We start from the raw sequence: 23,694 nt of genomic DNA, 5'->3' as shown, positions 1-23,694 counted from the left end.
AAGCAATAGGCTAAATTATTTCAAGAAACAAACCATTACGAGTTCAAGCTTAATCAGAACATTTATCTTTTCTGTGCAGCTGGAATAGTTTTCTGTTTTGATTTTAGTAAATCTTGAACAACGGAAATATGCTAAAATGTGTTCTTAAGGCAATTCAGCACCATGGACACCGCCACAGGGTGAATTCTATTGACAGGTTCCACAAATCCACTTGTCTGCTAGCAGTAATGGCTAACTAGTAAACCAAGCCAAAATATGAGGGTCCCTGCCACTGATCCATGATAGAAAGTTGCTAGATGATTTGGAGCATCATGCACTTGAATCCATTGACATGTGTCAGAATCATTTTTAACTGACAAATGTCTTTGTGGTAAGGAACATGCACAGACCTAGCAACCTCTGCTTCTACCACAGAGCATTTGGCCTCTCTCCCTACCCAAAAAGTTCAGTATAGCTGCATTAGAGTACACGAGGACTTGGATTTTAAACTGGTATTTGTTATCGATTGCCATGGAAAAGGCGACCAGCATTTTCTTCTACTGTACCATGGATCATCAGAAAACGTGGCTTGGATCCAACTGACCACTTGCACAGATGAAAAAATACCAACCCAAGGGGTGCAACTTTTCCCCCTCTTTGGCTGCAGCCCAAATTTCTGTCCCCAAACCCCAGGACAGCATTTTGAGGAACATCTGGGGCTGCAGAGGGAAGCAGAGGCAAGAAAACCACACTATGGGAAGAAATCCTTCCATATGTGGAAATACTCAACTGAATCCAAGATATTTGGGGGCAGATTATCCCACCAGGCCCAATTTAAATGGACAGAGATTAGAAAAGAACTGTTGAATTTCAACAAAACAATTCTGGTCAAAATTACATTAAACCACATATAGTTCCACTAGGCCAGCGGTTTTTAAACTATGGACCCTCAGAAATTTATCACACAGAAGATTATAACAGTAGACAAACTCTATGAAAGTTAGCCTGCCTATGCTGATTCATGTTGTTCTCAATGTGCAAATCCAAAGGAGTGTTGGATGAGATCCAAGAAGCCTTGCCAGTTACCATCAGCTAAACTAGGCAACCCAGAATCCAATGCACAGATTCCACAGCAGACATCCAGGAGTTCCTCAGCAAGCAAGTCAACAGGGAAATGGTCTGTGAAAGTTAAAAGCCTAAGAACAACTGCTATACGACAAAAACAGTTAACACATTTAGGACGTCTTACAATGATAAGCGAAACGTTTTCACTGAGCTTACCTCCCCATCTTCCGTAAATACAATTTTTGTGTTAACTTTGAATTTTCTCTTCAATACTTTTTTAGCTTCTTTCGTCTTAGTTATTTTCTTCTTCAGTTTTGATTCTGATGGGCTCTATGAAAGGAGGAGAATATGTAGAAAACATAGTTAGAATTTAGCACAGAAGATTCAAGAAAAACATACAGCCCTCTGCCCAAAGAAACTTCTGCATTTCATTTTACATTTTAATGACTGAGAATCCTAGCAAAAAAGGTTTCTCATTCTTCAGCTGAAAAATATGATGGAAACATCTTGAGGATAAGAAGATACAGTTAAGTGCATATTTGTTAGTTTGGTTTTTTCCTCACACCTTGTCCAAGGAATTCAGGGCAGCATACACAAGTCTCCCTTCCACATTTTATACTTACAACCACCTAACAAGTTAGGCTAGGTTTAGGAAAAGCGATTAGCCCAGAGAGTTTCATGGCATCTGAATCCAGGTCCCTCTTGTTGTTATCAGATACTTTAACCAGGTTGTACACTATTGCTGTGTTAATTACTCTGCCTACAGAAACTGAAGGGGGGCCATTTGTACAAGCCCAGCAGAACCAGTGCAATGTACTAGCGCCCAGCAGAACTCAGAGCCAATGTGGCAATGCCAGCTCAATTACAATTCGAGCAAGGCAGGCATTTTTGCAAGCCAACAGAACCAATACAATGTACAGAGTGCCCAGCAGAACACAGTGCCACTAGCACTGCAAGCTTAAAAGCACAAATCCAAGCGGGGGGACGACGACTGGATTTTGCAAGCTCTGTGCAAGAAAATGGGAAGTAAACACAACGAAATTTATTTATTTATTTATTTATTTATTACTTTAACTTTTATCCCACCCTCCTCGCCGATGTGGGCTCAGGGCAGCTTCCATAAAACTAATGAACAATATACAGTTTACAAACGATAAAATACAATGCACAGACAGACTTTCTGGAAATGTAACCACTCATGAACTGGCACAGACATCCACAAACTGCTTGAAAATCTGTGGGAAGTTTGAGCTGGTTGAACTGTCACAAACTTCACTTTGTGAACCATGAACTGGCCAAAGTTCATCACGAACTTTAGTTCGGAAGCTAGTTCGTGCCCATCCCTAGCTGTAACTTTGCAACTCACAATAGCAGTTATATTTTTTACACCAGCTGAATGGAAAACCTCCAAGTAGGCCTGCTTTTCCCTGCTCCTAAGCTATAAGGAGGACATGCTCTCTCTAGGAAAAGGAACTGAGATTCCAGTTAGCAATGTAAAAGATTCTGCTGCACTCAGAGCTCTGACCCTTCCTTCCGTTTGAAGTCAGAGGTAAGCAGCATTCTCCATATTTTGCATTTAAATTAGTTTTCTGTGCTTTTAGGGACTTTAAAAATCTTAGTTTATCAGGCACCATTCCAACAAACCTGTTGCTCAAGGCAATTTGCAATACCTACAACAATAAATGTGAAATTCCATATTCTTTTCTAAGCCTTTGAGTAGAATAAATGATAATAATGGCAATAGCAATGTTGGATTTGATTCCAGAGTGCCCTTACACATATAGACCATGTCCTCTTGCACAAAGGGGGGGAAGCGATAATGGCAATTTTCCTTTAGCTCAGGGTTCTTTGGATCTGACCAATCATCTTCATAATTCAAAAGCGAGTGTGCACATGCAAGCTCAAGGGGGCATTAGGCTTGACAAGTGCAAATGTGTAAAAAGTTTTTGCAAGATGTTGTAAGAAGCACAGCAGTTTGATAAAACTCTGCAATATTATTAGGGGCATGCAAACCCCCCCCCACCCCTTTTATAGTTCAACTCTATTGAACCAGGGAGGAAAATGGGTCTCTGGATCCCAATACCAGTGCAGTAGTTGGACTTGGGATTTTTCTGAACTCCTGATTTGGGGGGGGGGTGTCCAATAGACTGAGAAGAAAAAATGGGGGTGGAATTGCACACCAGAAGCTTGGCTGGTAGGGAGCAGTCTGCTCCCCAAGGGTACAACTGATCCTGGGCTGCCTTTTCCTGCATCCCAGTTTAAACTGGGCTGCACCAGAAGCAGCCCCAAGCTGAGCCGGCAGGGAGCTCTCAGCTCCCCGCCAGCACAGCTGATCCTTGGGCTGTCTTCTGCCCAGACTTTAAAGGGACTGCAGTAGAAGCCCGACAAACAAGCTTCTGGTGAACATGTAATCGTGGGCTGATGTCTTCATGGGGAGTGAAGACACAACACAGCTAATTACTGACTAGGAGGGCTCAGTCAGCAAAATCTCCCTAGATCAAAGGGAGATCAAAGAGATAAACCAAGTGTACCTCTTTAGGTTGCTCCTTGGGTGTTTTCTACTGAGTAGATGCTTTGCAGACAACTCCCAAGTTAGAGCAATATGAGGTCTTGGAATTTACAACTTTGGTCCCGGCTGCGTTTGGAATCCTGATAAGTCTGGGGAGTAGTGTATGCGAAAGGGATCTTGGGGTAAAAGTGGACTGTAAACTAAATATGAGCAGTCAGTGTGCTGTGGTGGCAAAAAGGGCAAATTCAGTCTTGGGTTATATTAAAAGGGCCATAGGATCGAAATCACAGGAGGTCATAGCCCCTCTGTATACTGTCTTGGTCAGGCCGCACCTGGAGTACTGTGTGCCATTCCAGAGGCCTCACTTCAAAAAGGATGTGGACAAAATTGAAAGGGTAAAGAAGAGAGTGACGAGGATGATCAGGGGTCTGGAGACTGAGCCCTACGAGAAAAGGCTAAGGGCCTTGGGAATGTTTAGTTTGGAGAAGAGGAGATTGAGGGGGGACATTTAAATATTTGAAAGGCTGTCATTTGGAGGAGGGCAAGGAGCTATTCCAATTGGCAGCAGAGGATAGGACCCGAAGCAATGGGTTTAAATTACATGCAGAAAGGTATCGGCTGGATATTAGGAAAATCTTTTTCACGGTCAGAGTGGTTCAAAGGTGGAATCAGCTGCCTAGAGAGGTGGTTAGCTCCTCTTCAGTGACAGCTTTCAAGAAGAGGCTGGATGAATATTTGTTAGAGATGCTTTAGGCTGGTCCTGCATTGGGCAGGGGTTGGACTAGATGGTCTGCATGGGCCCTTCCAACTCTATGATTCTATGACTGACGCCTGACCTCCTCTACTTCTTAAGATTTATGGACACAATTATCTACAGCCAAAGAGAGATTTTCTTGAAGACAAAAGAGACAACCCCTGGTAAGGTAACCTCTCTCATGGATTATAAAAAACCTTTAAATAATTTTTTGAAATAATAACTCTGGCAAAAACTGTAATTAAGAAATGAAGAAAACCAAATGGATGAGGGATTAATTCATTTTCCCATTTCAAATTTTTAATCTTTAATTTTATTTTTTATGGAAGAGTGCATGCATGAAAGTTTTTTGGCTGCGAAGATAAATCTGCCATGAAATTGTTCTTATATTTACTTTAGAGGATAACTTGTTATTGGATAATCACACATAATAGAAGATAAGACTCTGAGACATTCTGGGACTATTTGACCTTAGTTGCTATGGTGAATGAATACAAACTATTTGACCAACTCCTGATGGCTAAAAGTGAAAGTAACTGAAAACATTTGGGAGTACTTGCTTTGATTTTTTAAAATTTTTGTTGCCATGGTGAAAATATACAAATTGCTGATAGCTAAAAGTGAAAGTATTTGATTTGAAAATGGTCTCTCTCTATTTCTATCTTTTTGTATCTTGGATCTTATCCTATAATGAGTTCCAGAAAGACCCTTGACAGGGAAGGTCCATCAGACCAACATGTCACATTAGATATGATGCAGAAATTACTTGAACAAATGGGATGCAGAATAGAGAGTAAAATAGAGAATCTTGGAATCTTTGAGAAAAGAATTGTGAGTTTAGGGACATCTAAAAAAGAAATGAAAGATGATATGAAAAAACCCAAAGAAGCAATAGGGCCTATTACTAAGGAAGTTAAGCAAATCAATGGTAAAGTGGTTGCTGTAGAAAATAAAACAGAAGGGATTGATAAAGAATTTGAGAGGCATTTGGATTGTTTAGCCCTTATGGACTTAAGTGAAAAGGAATATTATCTGAGGCTAAGAGGTATCCAAGAAAAAATGACAAAGATATCAGACAGATGATTACATTACTTTTGACAATTTTTTTAAGGAGGAAGATATGGAATCTGTGGAACATTCTAAAGACTAAGGTAAAGCTGAAACCAGAGTCTTTTATGTTATGAATTTTTGTTCCTATATTTGACTACGGCAATGAAAATGACTATACATAGAAATGGAAATGTCCGATAACACCTATATTAGAAGAGCACCTTGAGAAGATGTTGGACTTGGCAGATACGACTAAATTTATAGTATTGGTTAGGGAAAAGACAACTACTTCCTTATTAGAGATAGCATGAAAAAGATTAAGGATACTTTGTGGATTTTCTGAAGAAGAAATCTGCTTAAGGGAAATTTAAGAGAGAGCGTTCTTGTCTTTGTATATAAGCAAAAAAAATCTACAACCAAAATTATATTTGTTCTAAAGAAAATCAGAAGCCTTTTATATCCCTTTTGTTTTGTTTTCTTCTTTTTTCTCTTTTGCCTGTTTTTGTTCTTTATGCTTTATTTCGTTGATGTTCATGTATGGTTTCAACTTTTTTTCTGTATGTTTCCCAGTTTTATTTCTCTAATAAAATCAAAATTTCTGAGAAAAGAAGCCCAGCAAACAGGTGTTTTCAGATCTACCCAGTAACCCCAAATATATCTAGGATTTTTGGGGAGGTTTTCCACCGGTTTTTCTGCGAAAACCTGGATACATTTGGGATGCCGAAACATACCTGAAAATACTGATAAGGTATATTTTCAGCTCGGGTAGATCTGAACGCACACCCTTAGTTATTATACAAGTTGTAATAGTCAATTTGAAGACAGAGAGGCCTACATTTATGAAAGGCTACTTTTTGGGAAAAGGCTAGTTTGTATTTGCATTAAAAATGTGAAAGATACTTAGCATTACTGTATCTGTGCGAAGCCTTTTTCAACATCCAATGCAACCAAAATGAATGGAGTTGAAACAGGAGATTCATAATATCAGAGGTGTATTAAGAGACAATATATAATGCTAATGCGTGTGCTTGGCTTCCACCAAAAACAAAGACCATTTTTAGGTTACTTCTGGAATAACTATTAAGTTTTGCCATGACCAATATAATTACTGGTATGACTGTAATGGTGTATTCAACTTGCATCTGGATAGATCTAAGCAAGCCTTAATATCAAATAATTTATCAAAAACAGGTATTGAGGCTATAGTTAGATTCGGGCTAGTGGGACAATGTAACTGTTAAAATAAAGATCGACAAGTTTTTTACTTTTTTCCCTCCATTGCATAAATCATATTTGAAATGAATTTCTGTACTAGTTTTTCCACACTTTTGGATTAGAACAAGCAATTTAGAAAGCAGCCACATGATATATGCAGATCATGCACCAGTCATAATGACCCAGCAGTGTTTTGACTTCTCCTAACAGTGGGGATTAAATAATTCATTACTTCACAGTAAGAACCTAGTAGAAGAAATTAGACAGGCCTTGGAGATTTATTATTAGATTAATGTAACTCCAGATGTGTCCCAGGCTACGCTGAAAGCACACATCCATGTAATTTTTTATTTAGAGAGTAGCAGAAATTAGAATCAACAGGAATATGATCTGATGTTCTAGATTACAATATTAGAAATAGAACAAGGTAGACAGTAGCACATGATAACTTGGAATGCTGCAAGAGCAGAGCTGAAAAAAGTTTACTAAGCAAAAATATCAGAAAACTTCCTAAAGCAAAAGAAATCTGAACTTTGGAACAAATCATCAACAATGCAACCCAGACTACTGGAACATACTTCTCTATTCCCAATTAAGGTAGATAAATATTGCATTCCCGATTAAGGTAGATAAATATTGCATAAAATCTCCTCAAGAGATAGTGTAATAGTTTAATAGTTTAAATTGTATTTGTTTTAAATAGTTTAAATTGTATAGCTTAAATTGCATATTTCATAGTATATAGTTTAAACTGTATTATGCTAAACCTCTGTAGATGTGCTAAAAGATTTTCTGGTTAAGTGGAAAATCCCTAAATTCTCTGATACAAAAACACCGCAAGGAGAAATATCGAGCAGAAATGAAGGGCCATTAAATATTTCATAGTATATAGTTTAAACTGTATTATGCTAAACCTCTGTAGATGTGCTAAAAGATTTTCTGGTTAAGTGGAAAATCCATAAATTTTCTGATACAGAAACACCAGAAGGAGAAATATCAAGAGCAGAAATGAAGGGCCATTAAGAATTTAAATAATAATAAATTGCCTGCATCTGATGGATCACCAAAGGAATTTTATAAAATCTTTTTTGATATCATGTTACAAATCTCAATGAATAGTATTAAAACATTTTGCTCCTGTACTATCAAATACCATGGGATGAAGCTAAAGTAGTAGCAACCCCAAAACATCATGAGACAGTATACTCTCAGACTGAATCTTTTAAACCCATGTCATTCAAATGTGGTTTTTAAATCTAGACAACTCTTATTGCTAACAGATTGAACAGGAGTATATTTAAGAAAGACAGCATTCAGTATCAAAAAGCATTTGATTGCATTGGATGGCTGTATTTAATTCAAGTTTTAAAACCTCTGAGCAGTACTCTCCCAGATCATGTTGTAATGTGAGTTTTCATCAACAGGTACCTGTCAGAGGTTTACCATTTACATAGAAAGACTTATCTACAAAGCTCTCTATCACTTATGCTGTTTGTATTGTTTATTGAGCCACAGGTATTGCAATTAGGAGGAATACACAAACATCAGGAGTGAAGGTTGGTGTTATAGTGTCTAAAATTATATTATATGCAGATGATGTGGCTCTTGCCTTGATGAATCCTAAATCTTCACTACAAGAAATAGGAGAACATATTCACAACATCATCATTTCATTAACAATAAAAACATCTGAATGCACAAATATTAATATGGGAGTTAACTGGCATATTGAAGACAGAAAAGTAAAACCACCAATAAAGTATTTAAGAGGCTGGTTTAAAGGTAAACCAGATCAATTATAAAAATGTACAAAATTAGATGTTAAGGATCCTGGTCAACTTATAAGTTGTCTTGGTTCGGAAAAATGCAATAATTTATATGGACATACTATCAAAAATCACTGTGGTTATTTATAAGCCTTCCATTGGAAGTCAGTAGATAAAGGCTGGACACATGATAATGTCATTTATTTGGAGTAATAAGCTAAGAGTTGTACATGCAGGGGGGGAAAGAAGGCATGAGATATTTGGTTAAATAATTAGGCAATAATGTTTGCAGCGATGAAAGACTGACCTCAGGTACACAAAACAATTGAGAATGAACAGAAAATCCTAAATTAGGAGTTGCCTATTTTTATTTGGTTTCAAAATAGGAATAATAGAACTACGGTGCAAAAGGTGCTCTCAGTTTAGTTCTCTATTGACCTGAAACAACTTAAAACTTTTCTTTCCTAACACTTTCAAGTAATGGAGAATTCAGGAGATTTTCTACATAATATCCTCATTGATAAGGAAACACAGGACATTAAGTGATAAAATTTTGTTTATTTATTTAAAACATGTCTAGGCCACCTTTCCACTTAGTTCAGGTTCCCAACGTGGCAAATGTTAGAACATTTCAAACATTCAAAATATTTAAAATACAAGTATTTATAAAATGTTTAAAACAATGAAGTAAAACATACACATAAAAACACAAAATGGGGTGGGCAGGTAGTAAAAGTTAGTAAGGGAACATCAAACAAAACAAAGTCTTCACCTATTGGTGGAAGACGATATTCCAAAGTTTCTGCATCTAGGTTTGAATTGCTTATGGAAAGTAATAAGTCTTTATTTAACATTCGATTTAATATTTATTTAAAGTCTGATCTGGAATATATGCAAAATGTTGTTAAATTTAGAGGAAAAAGATTTTAGTTTTCAAATTAAGTTGGGAGAAGAATTTGGGACTGTTATAAAGGAGTAATAAAAAGGAATTGGGTCAGTAACTCTTTCAAAACTTATATTAGCTAGTTTAAAGGAAAATCATTACCGAAAAACCTTATAGATTTAGTCAACATATATATAACCCAGCATAAGCTGATGATGCCAGGGGAGGAAATCCTCACACTTTTAAAAAATGTTGGCTTCATACAAAACTTTGAAAAGCTGTTCTGAAAATCAGTTGCTAGACTTAATTCAGTGGATGAGGTGACACGCATTTGCATTCTTTTCTGGGTTGTAAAGAGGAACAAATGCGAATATATGTACATCATGCACAGGTCTTCTGCATTATCTTGTGTTTTTATTAATTTCAAGAACTATACAAAGTTCTCCATCACGATGGAAAATACAAAGGATATGAATTCCTAGATCTTCTGTTGCGCACACAGGACTGAGATGGATGATAGTTGTTCTCAAACAAACTGGTTTCCTAAGGCAGATCCTATTTATTGCAATCAGGTTTGCAAAGATATATTAGCTTTACAGTACCAAAATACTTCCTTAAGATTTCTTATTTTCCAACGTGTTTTCGGCAGTTTCCAATTGCACTGGCTTACCAAAAACCTATTTATGGAGAATTAGTTTGTCCTAGGCATCATTAATACTATTCAACCTGCCATGATTAAAACAGATTACTTTCCAAGAACAAATTTTGAAAAACAGAAGGAACACTTGGGGGTAACATAATAAGTGTCTGAATGCTAATAAATGTCTTTATTAGCCACTCCAATGCCTGCAAGGTTTTCATACAAGTTTATTAATTTAGGTTTTTATTATCAGGCTCAGAGCAGATAAAGCCATCCAAGGAGTTTTAAAAGCATAAAATGTTGAAATACATAGAAAGGAGCAACTAAAATAAACCTGTACCTAACTAAATCCACCACTAACTCACTCTCACCGATTTTATACATTTTTTAAAAATCTGTACTAAGATGGCTCCAAAGGCTCACAAGTTAACTCTGCTCATGAAATGCATCTTTCCAACATCCTCCTTGGTGCTGCAGCCTCTTTTGTTTCCCGCAAAGTATCACCCCGGGAATGGGAGACTGTCCAGAATAATATGAGGTGTCACATGGGGGCATGAAGTGGGAAGGACTAGTCAGCAAAACTGCTTCCTCAACATGTGAGCAGAAGGACCCTTCTGCTCATGAAAGATAGGTTTTGCTTTTTTAAAAAAAAAATCAAACCTGTTGCTTTTAGAAGATGTTCACACTTTAGTGAATCTTAGGGAAATAAGATCTTCTTTGTAATACTTGGTGTTTTCACTGTACTTTCTGAGTGAGTGTAAAGTGAATCAAAACCTATTTAAGAAGTGTGGTGTAGGGGGTTAGAATGTTGGATTAGGATCTGTAAGGCCCAGGTTCAAATCCCCACTCTGCCATACAAGCTTGCTGGGTGACCTCGGGCCAGTCACATACGCTCAGCCTAGCCTATTTCACAGGGTTGCTGTGAGGATAAAATGGAGAACAATGTAAGCCACTTTGGGTCCCCCACTGGGGAGAAAGGCAGGGTATAAATACATAAATATATAAAATTAAAAGTGTTAAATGTAATCAACCCGCACATCAGCTTCACATTAATTCAGATATGTTTTCAGATTAACCATTTTTGCAGTGTATGAATCAGCCCTCAAAGCTTCTGCACTCGTGGCATTCTTCCACACAACAGCTGAAATGTGGCAACAAGTACATTGCATGGACTGCCTACATAGCACAGGATAGGGTTGCCAAGTTGATTTCTCCTACCGGCGGGGGAGCCTCGCTGCACTCCGGGAGCTCTCCGTTGATGCGCACGCCGCCAGCACGTCACCAGAGCTGACGCGTGACGTCAAACACGTTGAGGGTGTGGCCCCAATCGTCGGAGGGAAAACCATAGAGTTTTCCCTCCGACGATCGGGGCCACGCCCCCAATGTGATCGACGTGGTTGCGTCACCTCTGGTGACGCAGCCATGCTGCACTTCGGGGGGCGGAGTTCCCCCCGGGGCTCGATTCCATGGCGGCGGAAATTGGGCCTCCGAAGCGGGGGTTTACCCGCCACCCGCCCCCACTTGGCAGCCCTAGCACAGGAAGTGTTTCATATTGAAAATGTACAATAAAACATTGTACTATGAATATTCTTAGTAAGAACTAAGCAAAGAAAAAAAACGAAAAAAATATCAAACTTAGCTCAGGTATCTTATTTGCCACCTCTTGCTGAAATCATACAAAACCAGATGCATAGCCCCCAAGGCCAAGAGCGATTCAATTAAACAACAAGAAAGAACATTGTTTCTTATTTCCTGTTCTATTGCTTCCATCTTAGTAAGCAAGAAATGGATATCATTACTGCGCTATCCACAACGATCTCTACCCAAAATAAAGCAAAAGAGAAATGAAGGCTCAAATATACATTTCCTTGTGGGCTTTGGCAAAATTACATAGTCAATCATATCTTGCCCTCTGGAATCCAATTTTTAACCTGCCACTTTCAATAACTACCTCAGACATTAGGAAAACAGGCAGCTGGAGGCAATTCAGAAAAAAAAACCTTGAACCTGATTCACTCTTTCATTCAGTAATATGTCAGCTCCTCAACGACTGCAATATTGATTCCATTTTGTGTATTTGAGAAAACGGACCAGATTTCCTTACATTAAAAAAAAATCCACATTTGTTAAAACATGGGGGCAAATGGTTCAGTAGAGGTGTTTCTTACATCAATTAGTTGAGGTAAAAAAAAATCAAGCCTTAAGGGGTTCTTCATTAGGAAAAATGAGAAAGTAGCTATCCAGGTTACTCAGTATAAAGAAAAAACCCAGGACTTCATGTAGTGCTAAAAAAAATTCTGAACAGAAAACTGTTTCATTACTACTTCATAATTTATATAACATGAGCATTATGTGTTTTACAAGCAAATATTTCTGTATACATATTTTTCCCCCAGATGGATAACTGAAGGTCATCAATAGCTGAAAAGGCATGAACTAGGGTTGCCAGCTTCAAGTTGGGAAATTGCTGGAGATTTTGGGGGTGGAGGCTGGGAGGCGAGCAGTTTGGGGACGGGAGGGACATCAGTGGGGTATGCATACAGTTCACCTTCCAAAGCAGCCATTTTCTCCATGGGATCCAATCTCTGTAGTCTGGAGATCAGTTGTCATTCTGGGAGATCTCCAGCCGTCACCTGGGGGTTGGTAACTCTGCTTCAAACCCAAGAGCTGGGTTACTCAATTATGAGTAACCACAGACTTCTTTGTGCCCCTTTTATTTCTTCTGCTTCATGCTTTCACACTCAGGGCAAACTCAAACTACAGCTTGTGAACCCACTTCTAACCAAGGTTAAACTATAGTTTGGAAATAATGAGGGTAGCAAAAATGCTGATATAGACATAATGCCACCTCACAATAAGGTCTCAAAATGGGACTCCCTGAGAAGGGGGGGGGGCAATGGCCCTGCAAACTGATCTTTTCCAACTATGATTTGGAAATCAGTCAGTGTTGTTTATTTTATTTATGTATTAAAGTAATTTGATTTGTATCCCACCCTCCCTGCCGAGGCAGGCTCAAGACGGCTCACATTAAAAGTCAAAATACATTAAAACACAATACAACGTCATAAAAGCTCATGAGCATAAATAAATCACAAATGCAGATAAAGTGCTGGTAAAGTGCTGGCGGCGATAGAATCCCATTAGACCATGATAAAATGATAACAAGTATGGTCGCAGTCAGTGTCCACTGTAGCACCGGCTGTTGGTGTTGATACAAAGGGCCTTAGTTGTTATTGGTAGTGGCTCCTAATCAAAGGCCTGGTGGAAGAGCTCCGTTTTACAAACCCTGCAGAACTGTAGAAGGTCCCGCAGGGCCCTGATGTCTTCCGGGAGCCCATTCCACCAGTGTGGAGCCGCTACTGAGAAGGCCCTTGCCCTGGTAGAGGCCAGGCTGGTGTCTTTCAGTCCAGGGAGGGCCAGACGATTTTGAGACCCCGACCTCAGTACTCTCTGGGGAACATGTGGGGAAAGGCGGTCCCTCAGGTAGGCAGGCCCCAGACCATATAGGGCTCCCTATTGGACCTCAGTGCCTTGTGTGACCAAAATTTTAAACAGCCCCACAGGGTTACAGAGAGGACAAATACTCTGTATCACTCTGCGAGCATTAAAGTTACATACCAGAATATCATGAGCTTCAACAGGACTCCACAGTAATATAGCTGAATCTTATTATCTCAGAACTCCAGTATTTTCTTCTGCAAGGAGACTACTTTTAACAGACTATGGTAAATGTATTTTGTATCTCATCCCCCCCCCAAAAAAAAAACAGGATAGACTAGAGTCATTTTCAAATTCAAAACATAAAAAAAACCATCCTGGATGAGCAGAGCTATTTAATTCCCGTTCCCAGTAGCATTTGAGTAAAGCCATCCCTCCTCCTCACACTCTCACCAGAGCTCAGAGAATCTCTGTCCTGTCTGATGAAATGTTTTCAGTAAATATTTAGAGTGATATGATCACCCAGTTAGGCAATGCTGTAACTATTTGTCATTTAGCAAACCACGCAAAAAAAATTCTTAAAAGAACTCCTTTGTATTATTCTATTTTTCAATTCAACTCTGCAATAGGGTTGCCAGGTCTGGCCTAGCAACTAGGTGGGAGACCTAGGAAAAGAGGGCGAGGACAATAGGGGGTGGCCGTCAAAAAGATCCGTTCTAACCCGACCGCTCAGCAATAGGGGGTGGCCGTCAAAAACAGTGTGATGTCAGTTCCAGGGGAAACCTGGAAGAGACACTGCATTTCTCTAGGAATTGCTGGGTACTCTATGATAAACCCATAATGTTTCTGATGAGTTTACAACAGAGTTCCTGGCAACTCCTAGAAAGGTGTGACATCACTTCAGAGATTTCTCCAGAAATGTTATCACACCATTGGCCCAACAGCCATTTCCCCCTTCCTGCTACTGTTCTGAAAACAGTGGGAAACAAGAGGTAGGGACAGAGGATCCCCTGCCGGGGAAATGGCAACTCCTCCACCCTGAGAAAGCAGCACTCTTTGGGAGCAGATTCCACTCTGCAGAACAGTGTATTTTTTAATGGAAGAAAGATTTCTGTGGTCACAAAATTAAATGAAACAGAGGCGGACCATGAACTTTTTATAGGAAATTGTTAAAAAGCACAAGGGAAAAAAATCCTATCTGCAAAAATAGTATATTTTAAATTACATTCCCATTTTTGATGTTGTATCTAAGTTTCATACACCTTGAACAGTTCAGATTTCTTGTTTCAAACACAAAATTTGAATTAATCTTCATGTTATTTAATCTTCTGAGACCTAAAACAGCATAACAGGACTATCACTAGATTATAAAACCATATGAGGGGATATGTTGCAGAGGAATATTGATCATATACTGGATTCTTAGACTCTGCAAATACAACTACTTCAGTGACAGAGAATACTACAAAAAATTCTACATTTTTGGAGCTCTGCTTCCAGTATGTGCTACAGAAAAAGGCTGAAAAAAACCCTAGACTGATATTTTGCTGTTCCATCTGTTCACTACATTTTTCAAAATGTGCTCCCCAGCTAAATTAGGGAGACAGTTTACCAAGGGCAGGTGTGAACTTTGATGCTTAACAACATTATTTGGCTATGAACAATTTTTCCTTTAAAATGGTGAAAAGTACTTCTGATGAAGAAAGATACATAAAAGCTGCAGCTGCACTTACGCCAATTAAGCTGGGTGAGCTAATTTCTTCTTAAAGGATAGAACTTACTTCACATTAAAAGAAACATGGGGTTGCCTTCAAAAACGACAGTCCCAAGCTTCTCCCTCTTTCACCATAACTCATCCAAAATTTCGCCTTTGTCCACATCACTGGCAGGATTATACTCAGAGTGATGGTACCAGAATCTGTGTTGAATTGCACTATGCGCTACAGAGTGGGAAAACATGACACATGGCTGCTGTTTCTGGCAGCAGGTTTGCGTTTCCTATAACACAAGGTCCTGTACTAAGCCTGTATTTGGGAAAGGAGTTGTTAGTTTTACCTCTCAGCACAATTATTTGCTATACCTAAATTTCTGGACTCAGCAGCTGTGTGTGCTTGGGACAGCGACACTCACACATACCAGTGTGAATTATATTTATAGTATGCAAGTAAGCCCCTGCCCAAAGGCTCCCAACATGTATGGCCAATTCCCACAGTTTCTGAGCTCATGTTGGCTGCTTTCTTAAATCTTTAAACTCTTCTCCATATGTGGTACGCATATGACATTAAAGGCTAGTGTGGTGGTGTTGCCACCTGCTCTGTTCTTCTGTTTCTTTGCTGCCACAAATGCATTTTATTACTCATTACTGCTGTGTGTGTGTTTTTTAAAGACAAAGTCCATTGTTATATTGAACTTGTTTTTCTCATTAATGTTATTATTGGGTATAATTGTTGGAACCACGTTGAAATTTTGTTGATTAGTAGCATATAACTACTTCTAAAAATAAATAAATAAGAGTGCTGTATATTCCTACCTGACTTGTTCTCCATGAGCAAAATCTGGGAAGTATGCAAACAAGGCAGCGAAGTTCAGACGAAGAAGGCAGATAACCAACTTGTCCACAAACAGGGACTCATTCCTGAGGGTGCATAAACTTCCTTGTTTTGAACACAGGAAGCTACTTTAAACGGAGTCAAACAATGACCTATCCACATCAGACTAGTCTACTCTGACAGAGGCTTTCTAGATTCTTGGGTTGCCAGCCAGTGACTGGTACCTGGTGGAAGACTGGAAGGGGGGCATGAGAATACAGGTGGGGGGCCCTGTAGCATCAACAGCATGACATCATTTCAGGGACAAACCCAGAATTGAACTCATGTCACTTTAAGATCCAGTAGAAACTGTATGATTTTACCACAGAGTTTCTGTTGAATCTAGAGCGACATGACATCCCCTTTGGGCTTCACCCTGGAATGACATCAGGCCATGCTTTATTTCTCTGCTGCCACCTGCTACTGGGAGATCTCACCTGGCAACCCTACCACGATCATAGGTAGTAGCTTTCATGTCATCTACTATCTGACCCTTTAAACTGGAGCTGCCAGGGACCGAACCTGAGACTATCTGCATGCAAAGCAGATGTTCTACCACTGAGCCATTGCCCCTCCCCATGGTTTTCTTTGGTTCCAGTTTTTCTGTATGACAAAATGGACTAATAAGAAGCAGGAAGATGCTTTTGACAGGTTGGTCAGCAGCTCTTGCTTACAGCACACTGGCTGTGCCTCAAATTTAGTTGCTTCAGGAGCCAGTGTGGTAGAGTGGTCAGAGTGTCAGAACAGGATCTGGGAGACCCAGGTTCGCATCCCCACTCTGCCATGGAAGCCTGTTGGATGTCTTTGAGACAGTCACACACTTTCAGCTTAACCTACCTCACTGGGTTATGAGGATAAAACAGAGAAGAGAACAATGTGAGCCACTTTGGGTCTGCACTGGGGAAAATAGTTAAATAATACTAAAAGTAAATAAATTTAAAAATTGCTTATTTCTCCTGCTCTGCTTTGCCTTTCCCTTAATTCCATCTGGCCTCTGCACCTCTCCTCTCTAACCATGGTTAGTGCAAACAAGAGAATGGACAAAGATAAATGGGAAAAGTACACATTTCTGAAATTGGATCCTGATAAGAACATAAGAGACGCCAATGTTGAATCAGGCCAAAGGCCCATCCAGTCCAACACTCTGTATCACACAGTGGCCAGAAATACCAGGTGCCATCAGGAGGTCCACCAGTGGGGCCAGGACATTAGAAGCCCTCCCACTGTTGACCCCCCCCAAGCACCATACTACTCAGGTTTTGCAGAGAACCAGTGTTATGCCTACACCAGACCTGAGAGGCAGAGTGCCTAGTCTCTTTGAAAATCTTGTATTTCGCAGGGTATATTGTGAGGCATAAACACAGGCAGAGGGGTAATTTTGCTAGTCCTAGTTGCACTGCATAGGTAATGCATTCATTAACTCTGATGCCATCAAGTTGGTTTCAGAACACAAATCTTCCCAACCATGGTCAAGAGCCTTCTCTTCTGGCACTATAAATCACTGAAGCACACTGAACACAATCAAAATGTAAAATACCTTGTATAAATCCTAACTTTGCAGGCAGTAGCTTCCAGCCTCCCAAAAAAGTCAATTTGAAACAACCCTTGATTTTCAAGCATACAAAATATCCTCAGTAAATTATCATTGACTTCACCACCAGCACATATATTTGCCTCCCTGGCTGAAACGTTCAGTTGCTGAAAAGAATGCTTTGGTGCCTCCTATTAATCAACGACAACAGCTGTGGACAACGTCTATTCAATAAGCACCATGCTCTTATTCTATCACAAAAGCATCACTTCAGAGGTCTTTTAACAATAAGCCCATCATTAAAACACATCCAAAACTACAGGTCGGTGCATACCACACAAATCTCTCCTACCAGCGTCACATAAAGCTAGCAGAAACCTCTTTAGTTTTGCCAGCTTGTGTGACCATTCAAATATATAAATCTGGTTCTTCATTACATTTTTAATGTGTCAATATAAACTGCTGCTTTTAATGTTTTCATTTGCCACTTTAAAATAAGCCAAGAAGCAGAATTTAGAATGTTTTAAATGCATTTAAAAGACAATAAGCCTGCCATTCCAGGCATATAACCAAAGGTTCATTTCTCCTTCAGTATCCAAAGTCCATTGCACTTAGACAGAAGTTAGCTCTGACTCCACCTTATCATTGCAGACTCTAGAAGCTTCTGTCTGCATACTTCTAATTGTGGCTCTGCAGCACTTCATTCCAGCTGTAGACATTAAAATAAAACCACAGGGCACAATCTGCTCACCTCTTCCCTACATTGCTACACAATTCTTCCTACACAGCCTCCTGACATCAACAGAGCCACACTTCTCTTCCCCCCCCTCCCCCAAGTTACTGTTCTCCTGCCACAGATCTCCTTCTGTCTTTCCTCCGGTCCCCTGCCACTGTCGGCATCTACTTCATGCTCAAGGTCTGTCATTTTAAACATCTCTGTGCCTATCTGACTTGCTCTGTCACCCCTTCTCGTGCTGCTTCCCTCCTAAGTCCCTTTTTCTCCTCTGTACCCCCCCCCCCATTCATTTAACCACATTCAGATCATCCTTCTGGTTTTGGTTTAAATAAACCACTATCAAGAGCACTCTTTGGAGGAACACAATAATCCCATTTATACTGGGCTGCCATCTGAGCAAAGCAGCTACGCGGCATGTGTAGCTGCTTTGGACAGGTAGCAGTCCAGTTTAAACAAAGATGCTGTTACAATGGACAGTCCCATAGGAAAGTGTTTTTTATCTCAGTCAGTGGCAGGCAAAACGCAAGTCTTAGGGTGGCAGGTATTCCAGAGGGGTAGCTGTCTTTGTGCCACCTCCTCCCACTCACCACCCTGTCGCTGTTTGAACCTTTGGGTATAAATCTCTGAGCAAACTAAATGTAACCCTACAAACATCTGACAGAAAGAGCTTTGACCTGAGAAAGTTTATGCCGCAATAAATCTGCCTGTCTTTTATGTGCCACAAGTCTTTTTGTTATTTTCACGGAAGAGGTTTCATGTTCACACTTTGCAATACATTTTAAGAGCGTGTGTGTGTGTGTGTGTGAGAGAGAGAGACAGAGAGAGAGAGAGAGACAGAGAGAGAGAGAGAGAGAGAGAGAGACAGAGAGAGAGACAGAGAGAGACACACACACAAGGCACCATATATTAAATAATGGAATAAAGGAAAAGATGAGTAAGCTCAAAGGGCACGATTTATGTATTTAATTCATTGGTGTCCTGTCTTTCTCCCCAATGGGAATCCAAAGCTGCTTACATTGTTCTCCTCTCCTCCATTTTATTCTCACAACAACCCTGTGAAGTAGGTTAGGCCAAGAGAGTATGACTGGCCAAAAGTCAATCAGTGAGCTTCCAGGCTGAGTAGGGATTGAAATCCAGGTCCTCCCAGGTACTAGTCTGACATTCTTAACCACTACACTACCCTGGCTCTCCCTAACCCAGAAGGAATTCTAGCTGTTTAAACTGCACTGAAATGAATGAGTTTTAAAACTTAAATGTGTCCTTAAACCTCACTGATTGCAACTGGATCTGTTCATGTTTAACTTTGTCCAGATTGCCCTTCAACATGCATCATTACAAATAGTCCAAATATGTACCCTGTCATCACATGAGCTGTCAAGGACCAAAAACATGTACAGGAGGGAGCAGCTTTAAGGATGGGGGTTTGGGATGAGCAGCAAAAACAAGTGAAAGGGAAGAAGGTAAGCCTCAAAGGTAGAGGGCAGTTTTGAGCAGATTCTGACCCACCCAAAGATGACGGGAGTTATTCTACAAAAAGCAGTGATGCAAGCAGGTGTAGGTAAAAAAATTGGTGTATGTTAAAAAAAAAGCCAAGAGTGGGGAGAACAGCTGGTTTATCTCCTAGTAAGTGGATAAAAGGGAAGATGTTAGCTAGAAGCAATTTAAGGTACTACAGGAATCACTATACAGCTGCTATCTGACTGATGCATCTCTTCTGTGGAGGCCTGCTGCGTTTTTACACGTTACCAGCTTGTGTATTCTGAGAAATGAAAATCATGAAATGTGAAAAATGGGGGACAGAAAAATGTTAATAGTATGCAGTTCTACTGTTTCTGCTTTCTATTACATTGAACAAACAGAACTGATAATCTTTCGAATTGCATAGGTGTGAGACACATGTTAGTACACTCCCTGAATCCTGCTGCATTTTTAATTCAGAGAAATTGCACTATTTTGCACTTCTCTCAGTATCTTTCTTCAAAGCCCAGACCTAGAAACTGAGACAACTGAATTCTTTAAATAGTGCCAAGCAATAGCCAAACTGACATGGTGTCACCAAAGCAAGATGTTCTCAAGGTAATCACTATAACCAGTTTGGTGTAGTGGTTAAGTGCACGGACTCTAATCTGGGAGAACCGGGTTTGATTCCCCACTCCTCCACTTAAGAACATAAGAACATAAGAGACGCCAATGTTGGATCAGGCCAAAGGCCCATCCAGTCCAACACTCTGTGTCACACAGTGGCCAGAAATACCAGTGCCATCAGGAGGTCCAGCAGTGGGGCCAGGACATTAGAAGCCCTCCCACTGTTGACCCCCCCCAAGCACCAAGAAGACAGAGCATCACTTGCCCCAGAGCCCCTAGCTATACCTTGTGGCTAATAGCCACTGATGGACCTCTGCTCCATATGCTTATCTAATTCCCTTTTGAAGCCATCCATGCTTGTAGTCTTCTTCTATAAAATGGACTGTTGCCAGCCTTAAAGAAATCCAGCAGAGAACGAGGAGTCTGAGTGTAGTGGGTTCCAAGCCCTACTAGCTGAGCAACAGCATTATCATATATTTGATTCCCCTAGTATGATCCTACTGTTCAGAACAACAACAACAACACCAAAAACCAACAAGTGCAAGGCCACAGCTTCCTGTAAATCTGGGGAAAGACAGGGACCTCAGCATATAACATAGCATAGTGTTTATTGTAGAAGGCCAAAGCCTATTACAATTACGACACATGAAGGGGGACCATACAAACAATGTTTGGGCAGGCATTGCCAGTTAAAAATGACACCAAGTTCTCATGAAAATACATAGGAGTTCTCTAGCCACCGTTCTGGGTTGCTAAGCAACCCCTGGCAAAAGTGGAGGGGAAATGGGATCCAGCAAGGCAGGAAGGAGCTAGAGCAAATGGAGGGGGCAACAGTAGAAAGGGTGGGAAATGTGACAGCTAGCAAAGGGGAGGAAGCGTAGCATGCGGACAGAGGCCATCAAGGGGTATGGGAAAATAAAAACTTTCTGTATAAAACACACACCACAGCAATTAAAATAAACTTATCAGCCTGCAAATAAATTAATGCAATGGCTAAAAAAAAAGCTCGACAGAAATATAAGGGCAATAATACCACCCTCTAATACATGTAAAAATCCATCAGCAGTAAAAGCAGAAAACCCATAAAAGCCCTCCAGAAGAGAACAGTCTTTATTGATGTTCAGAAGGCTCACAGGAGGGGGCTGTTTGGGCCTCTGGGGGCAAGGAACTGCAGAGGTCCGTGGGTGCAATAACGAAGGCTCTCTTTTGCACCTTCACCAACACCGCTTCATGCGAAGCTCAGCAAGCAGAAAAGACCAGCCTCAGAGGATCTCAGACTACAGCCACGGCACTGAGCGACCTTGTCCAGGACACAGCCTCTCAGCCTAATACACCTTACAAGCGAGATAAAAAATGGCCGTTATGGAAATTCTTGCACATCACAATCTGGGGGGTGTCTGCCCTACCTCAGAACTTCAAGGTACAGGGCTGTGGCCAAGCCTGTTCCCCAGAGACAGACAACAACTTACAATTTATAAAAGGCTCAGCATTATCTCAGTAATTCTCACCATAATTCTGTACGGCAGGTCATTTACTGCCCTGACCTGGATGACCCAGACTAGCTTGATCTCATCAGACCTCAGAAGCTAAGCAGTCAGCACTGGTTTGTATGTGATGGGAGACCAGCGTTGCTGCACAGAGACAGGCAATGGCAAATGCACACCTCCTGCCTTGAAAACCCTATAAGGAGTCTCTGGGAGAACCAGGTTTGACTCCCCACTCCTCCACATGCAGCTGCTGGTGTGACCTTGGGTCAGTCATAAGTTCTTTCAGAGCTGTTCTCTCAAGGGCAGTCCTCAAAAGAGCTCTCTCAGCCCCACCTACCTCACAGGGTATCTGTTGTGGGCAGGGGAAGGGAAAGGGATTGTAAGGCGCTCTGAGACTCCTCCGGAGAGTGAAGAGTGGGGTATAAATCCAATCTCTTCTTCTTCTTCATTTACCTAAGGCCATATTTTATTATGGAGTGAAATTATTATGGAGATGAGATCTGAATAAGAGATTTCCTGATTCACAGTTCAGCTGTGTACTTTGACCTTTCCATTCTGCCACTATGGCAAAGTGCAGACAAACTGCAGTCCACAGCACAAAGAAGTAGAGACGCCTGGAGGCAGAACGGCAGAAATTCATCATACTATTGTCATGTTGGTTCAATGGCTACACAATCTGGGTCTTAAGCCACAGTGACAAATGGGAAGGAAAGGTGTACATATCTCAGCTTTAATTACAGGCATCTTGTTCAGACTGATTTGTTCTGCAAGCCTTTTCACTGCATGTGGTCTGGCTCTGCTCTTTCTTTCTCTCTCTTTTTAAGCACTCTGCCACCTGTTCCAGTGCGCAAAGGGCTGAATAAAGCACCTTATAAAAGTGGGGGGCAGGGGAAGGGGGAAAAAATAAAACCAGAGAGAAATGAGCAGTGGGCTTGGATTCAAAGGTACAAAAGATATAGCCACCTCTTACTAAGAGTCCTCAACAGAACTAGGTCAGAACTAGGCAACATTTGCAATCACCATCAACCAAAAGAGTCACATGACTACTATAGGCCCTGTGCACCACACCAACACACATTCTCCTGTCTTCCTCTTTCTCTGTGATGTCCTCTATTCATCTCCTCCATCTGCTGCCCTTTGGTCTTCCTCCAAGGGTTTTTCCTAGCTTTCCACCAGTCCTGTTCACTTCCAGTGTGCCTGTGTATACTTATGGGCACACCACTGGAGATACAGAGCAAACTCTCAGAACCCAAGGGGCGATAGGTGTCATGTGAAAATGCCACAAACAATGAAATGAGTACCATTGGTCTAGGGTTACAAATTTAGCCACTAGCCTGTTCAGCTGTGCCAATAACAATTCCTATCAAGCAAACAGAACGGAACTTCAACAAAAAGTGATCCTTTTTTCCTTTCAGTAAATGTGTGGGCAAGAAACAACAAACCATTTTCAGAGTACTTTCTGGCACAAGCATAGTGCACCAACTTCAAATGGCCAATTCCTGGAATGATCAGGACATTCTGAAAATCCCCACTAATGCTGGTGTGGTACAAAACCACTGTGTGATGTCATGCTACCTCACAAGTAGAGCTTCTCACTAGACGCAGAGAAAGAACTGTGCAATAGGGATGGACACAAACCCAACGATAAAGCAAAATTCATCCAGAATTTTGCCCTGTTCGTGGTTCGGTAACAGAAGTTCATGATGGGTCTACCATCACAGACTTCCACAAACTTTTAAAGTGGTTTAGGGCAGTTTGTGGATGGAGCAGAAAGCAGGGGTTTAAAGGGACTGTTTTTGTGTGGTTGTTAACCACCTGGAGACTGGCAATCCTAGCTCGAGCCCCAGCTTATTTATTCCTGCCATCATAGCACCTAAATCTGGTTTCCTACCTAATTATTTAAATCACTGAAATGTGTGCTTGTTTTTTTTTTTTTTAAAGAAGGGGAGATGGGATTTATACCCCGCC

The 23,694-nt window shown here is 40.6% G+C and overlaps 1 protein-coding gene across 1 annotated transcript in view; it reads right to left on the bottom strand.

Moving 5' to 3' along the window:
• DDX10 (DEAD-box helicase 10) overlaps positions 1 to 23,694 on the bottom strand; it is a 255,941-nt gene that overhangs the window by 109,977 nt on the left and 122,270 nt on the right. Inside the window, exon 14 of the mRNA XM_015415396.1 lies at positions 1,261 to 1,374. Within this exon, the coding sequence (XP_015270882.1) occupies positions 1,261 to 1,374 (114 nt within the window). The remainder of the gene's footprint in view (positions 1 to 1,260; positions 1,375 to 23,694) is intronic.

Source organism: Gekko japonicus, unplaced genomic scaffold (genome assembly GCF_001447785.1).
Source record: "Gekko japonicus isolate JY-2015 unplaced genomic scaffold, Gekko_japonicus_V1.1 scaffold1101, whole genome shotgun sequence".
Lineage (NCBI taxonomy): Eukaryota > Metazoa > Chordata > Lepidosauria > Squamata > Gekkonidae > Gekko > Gekko japonicus.
This window is presented reverse-complemented; position numbering and strand designations above follow the sequence as displayed.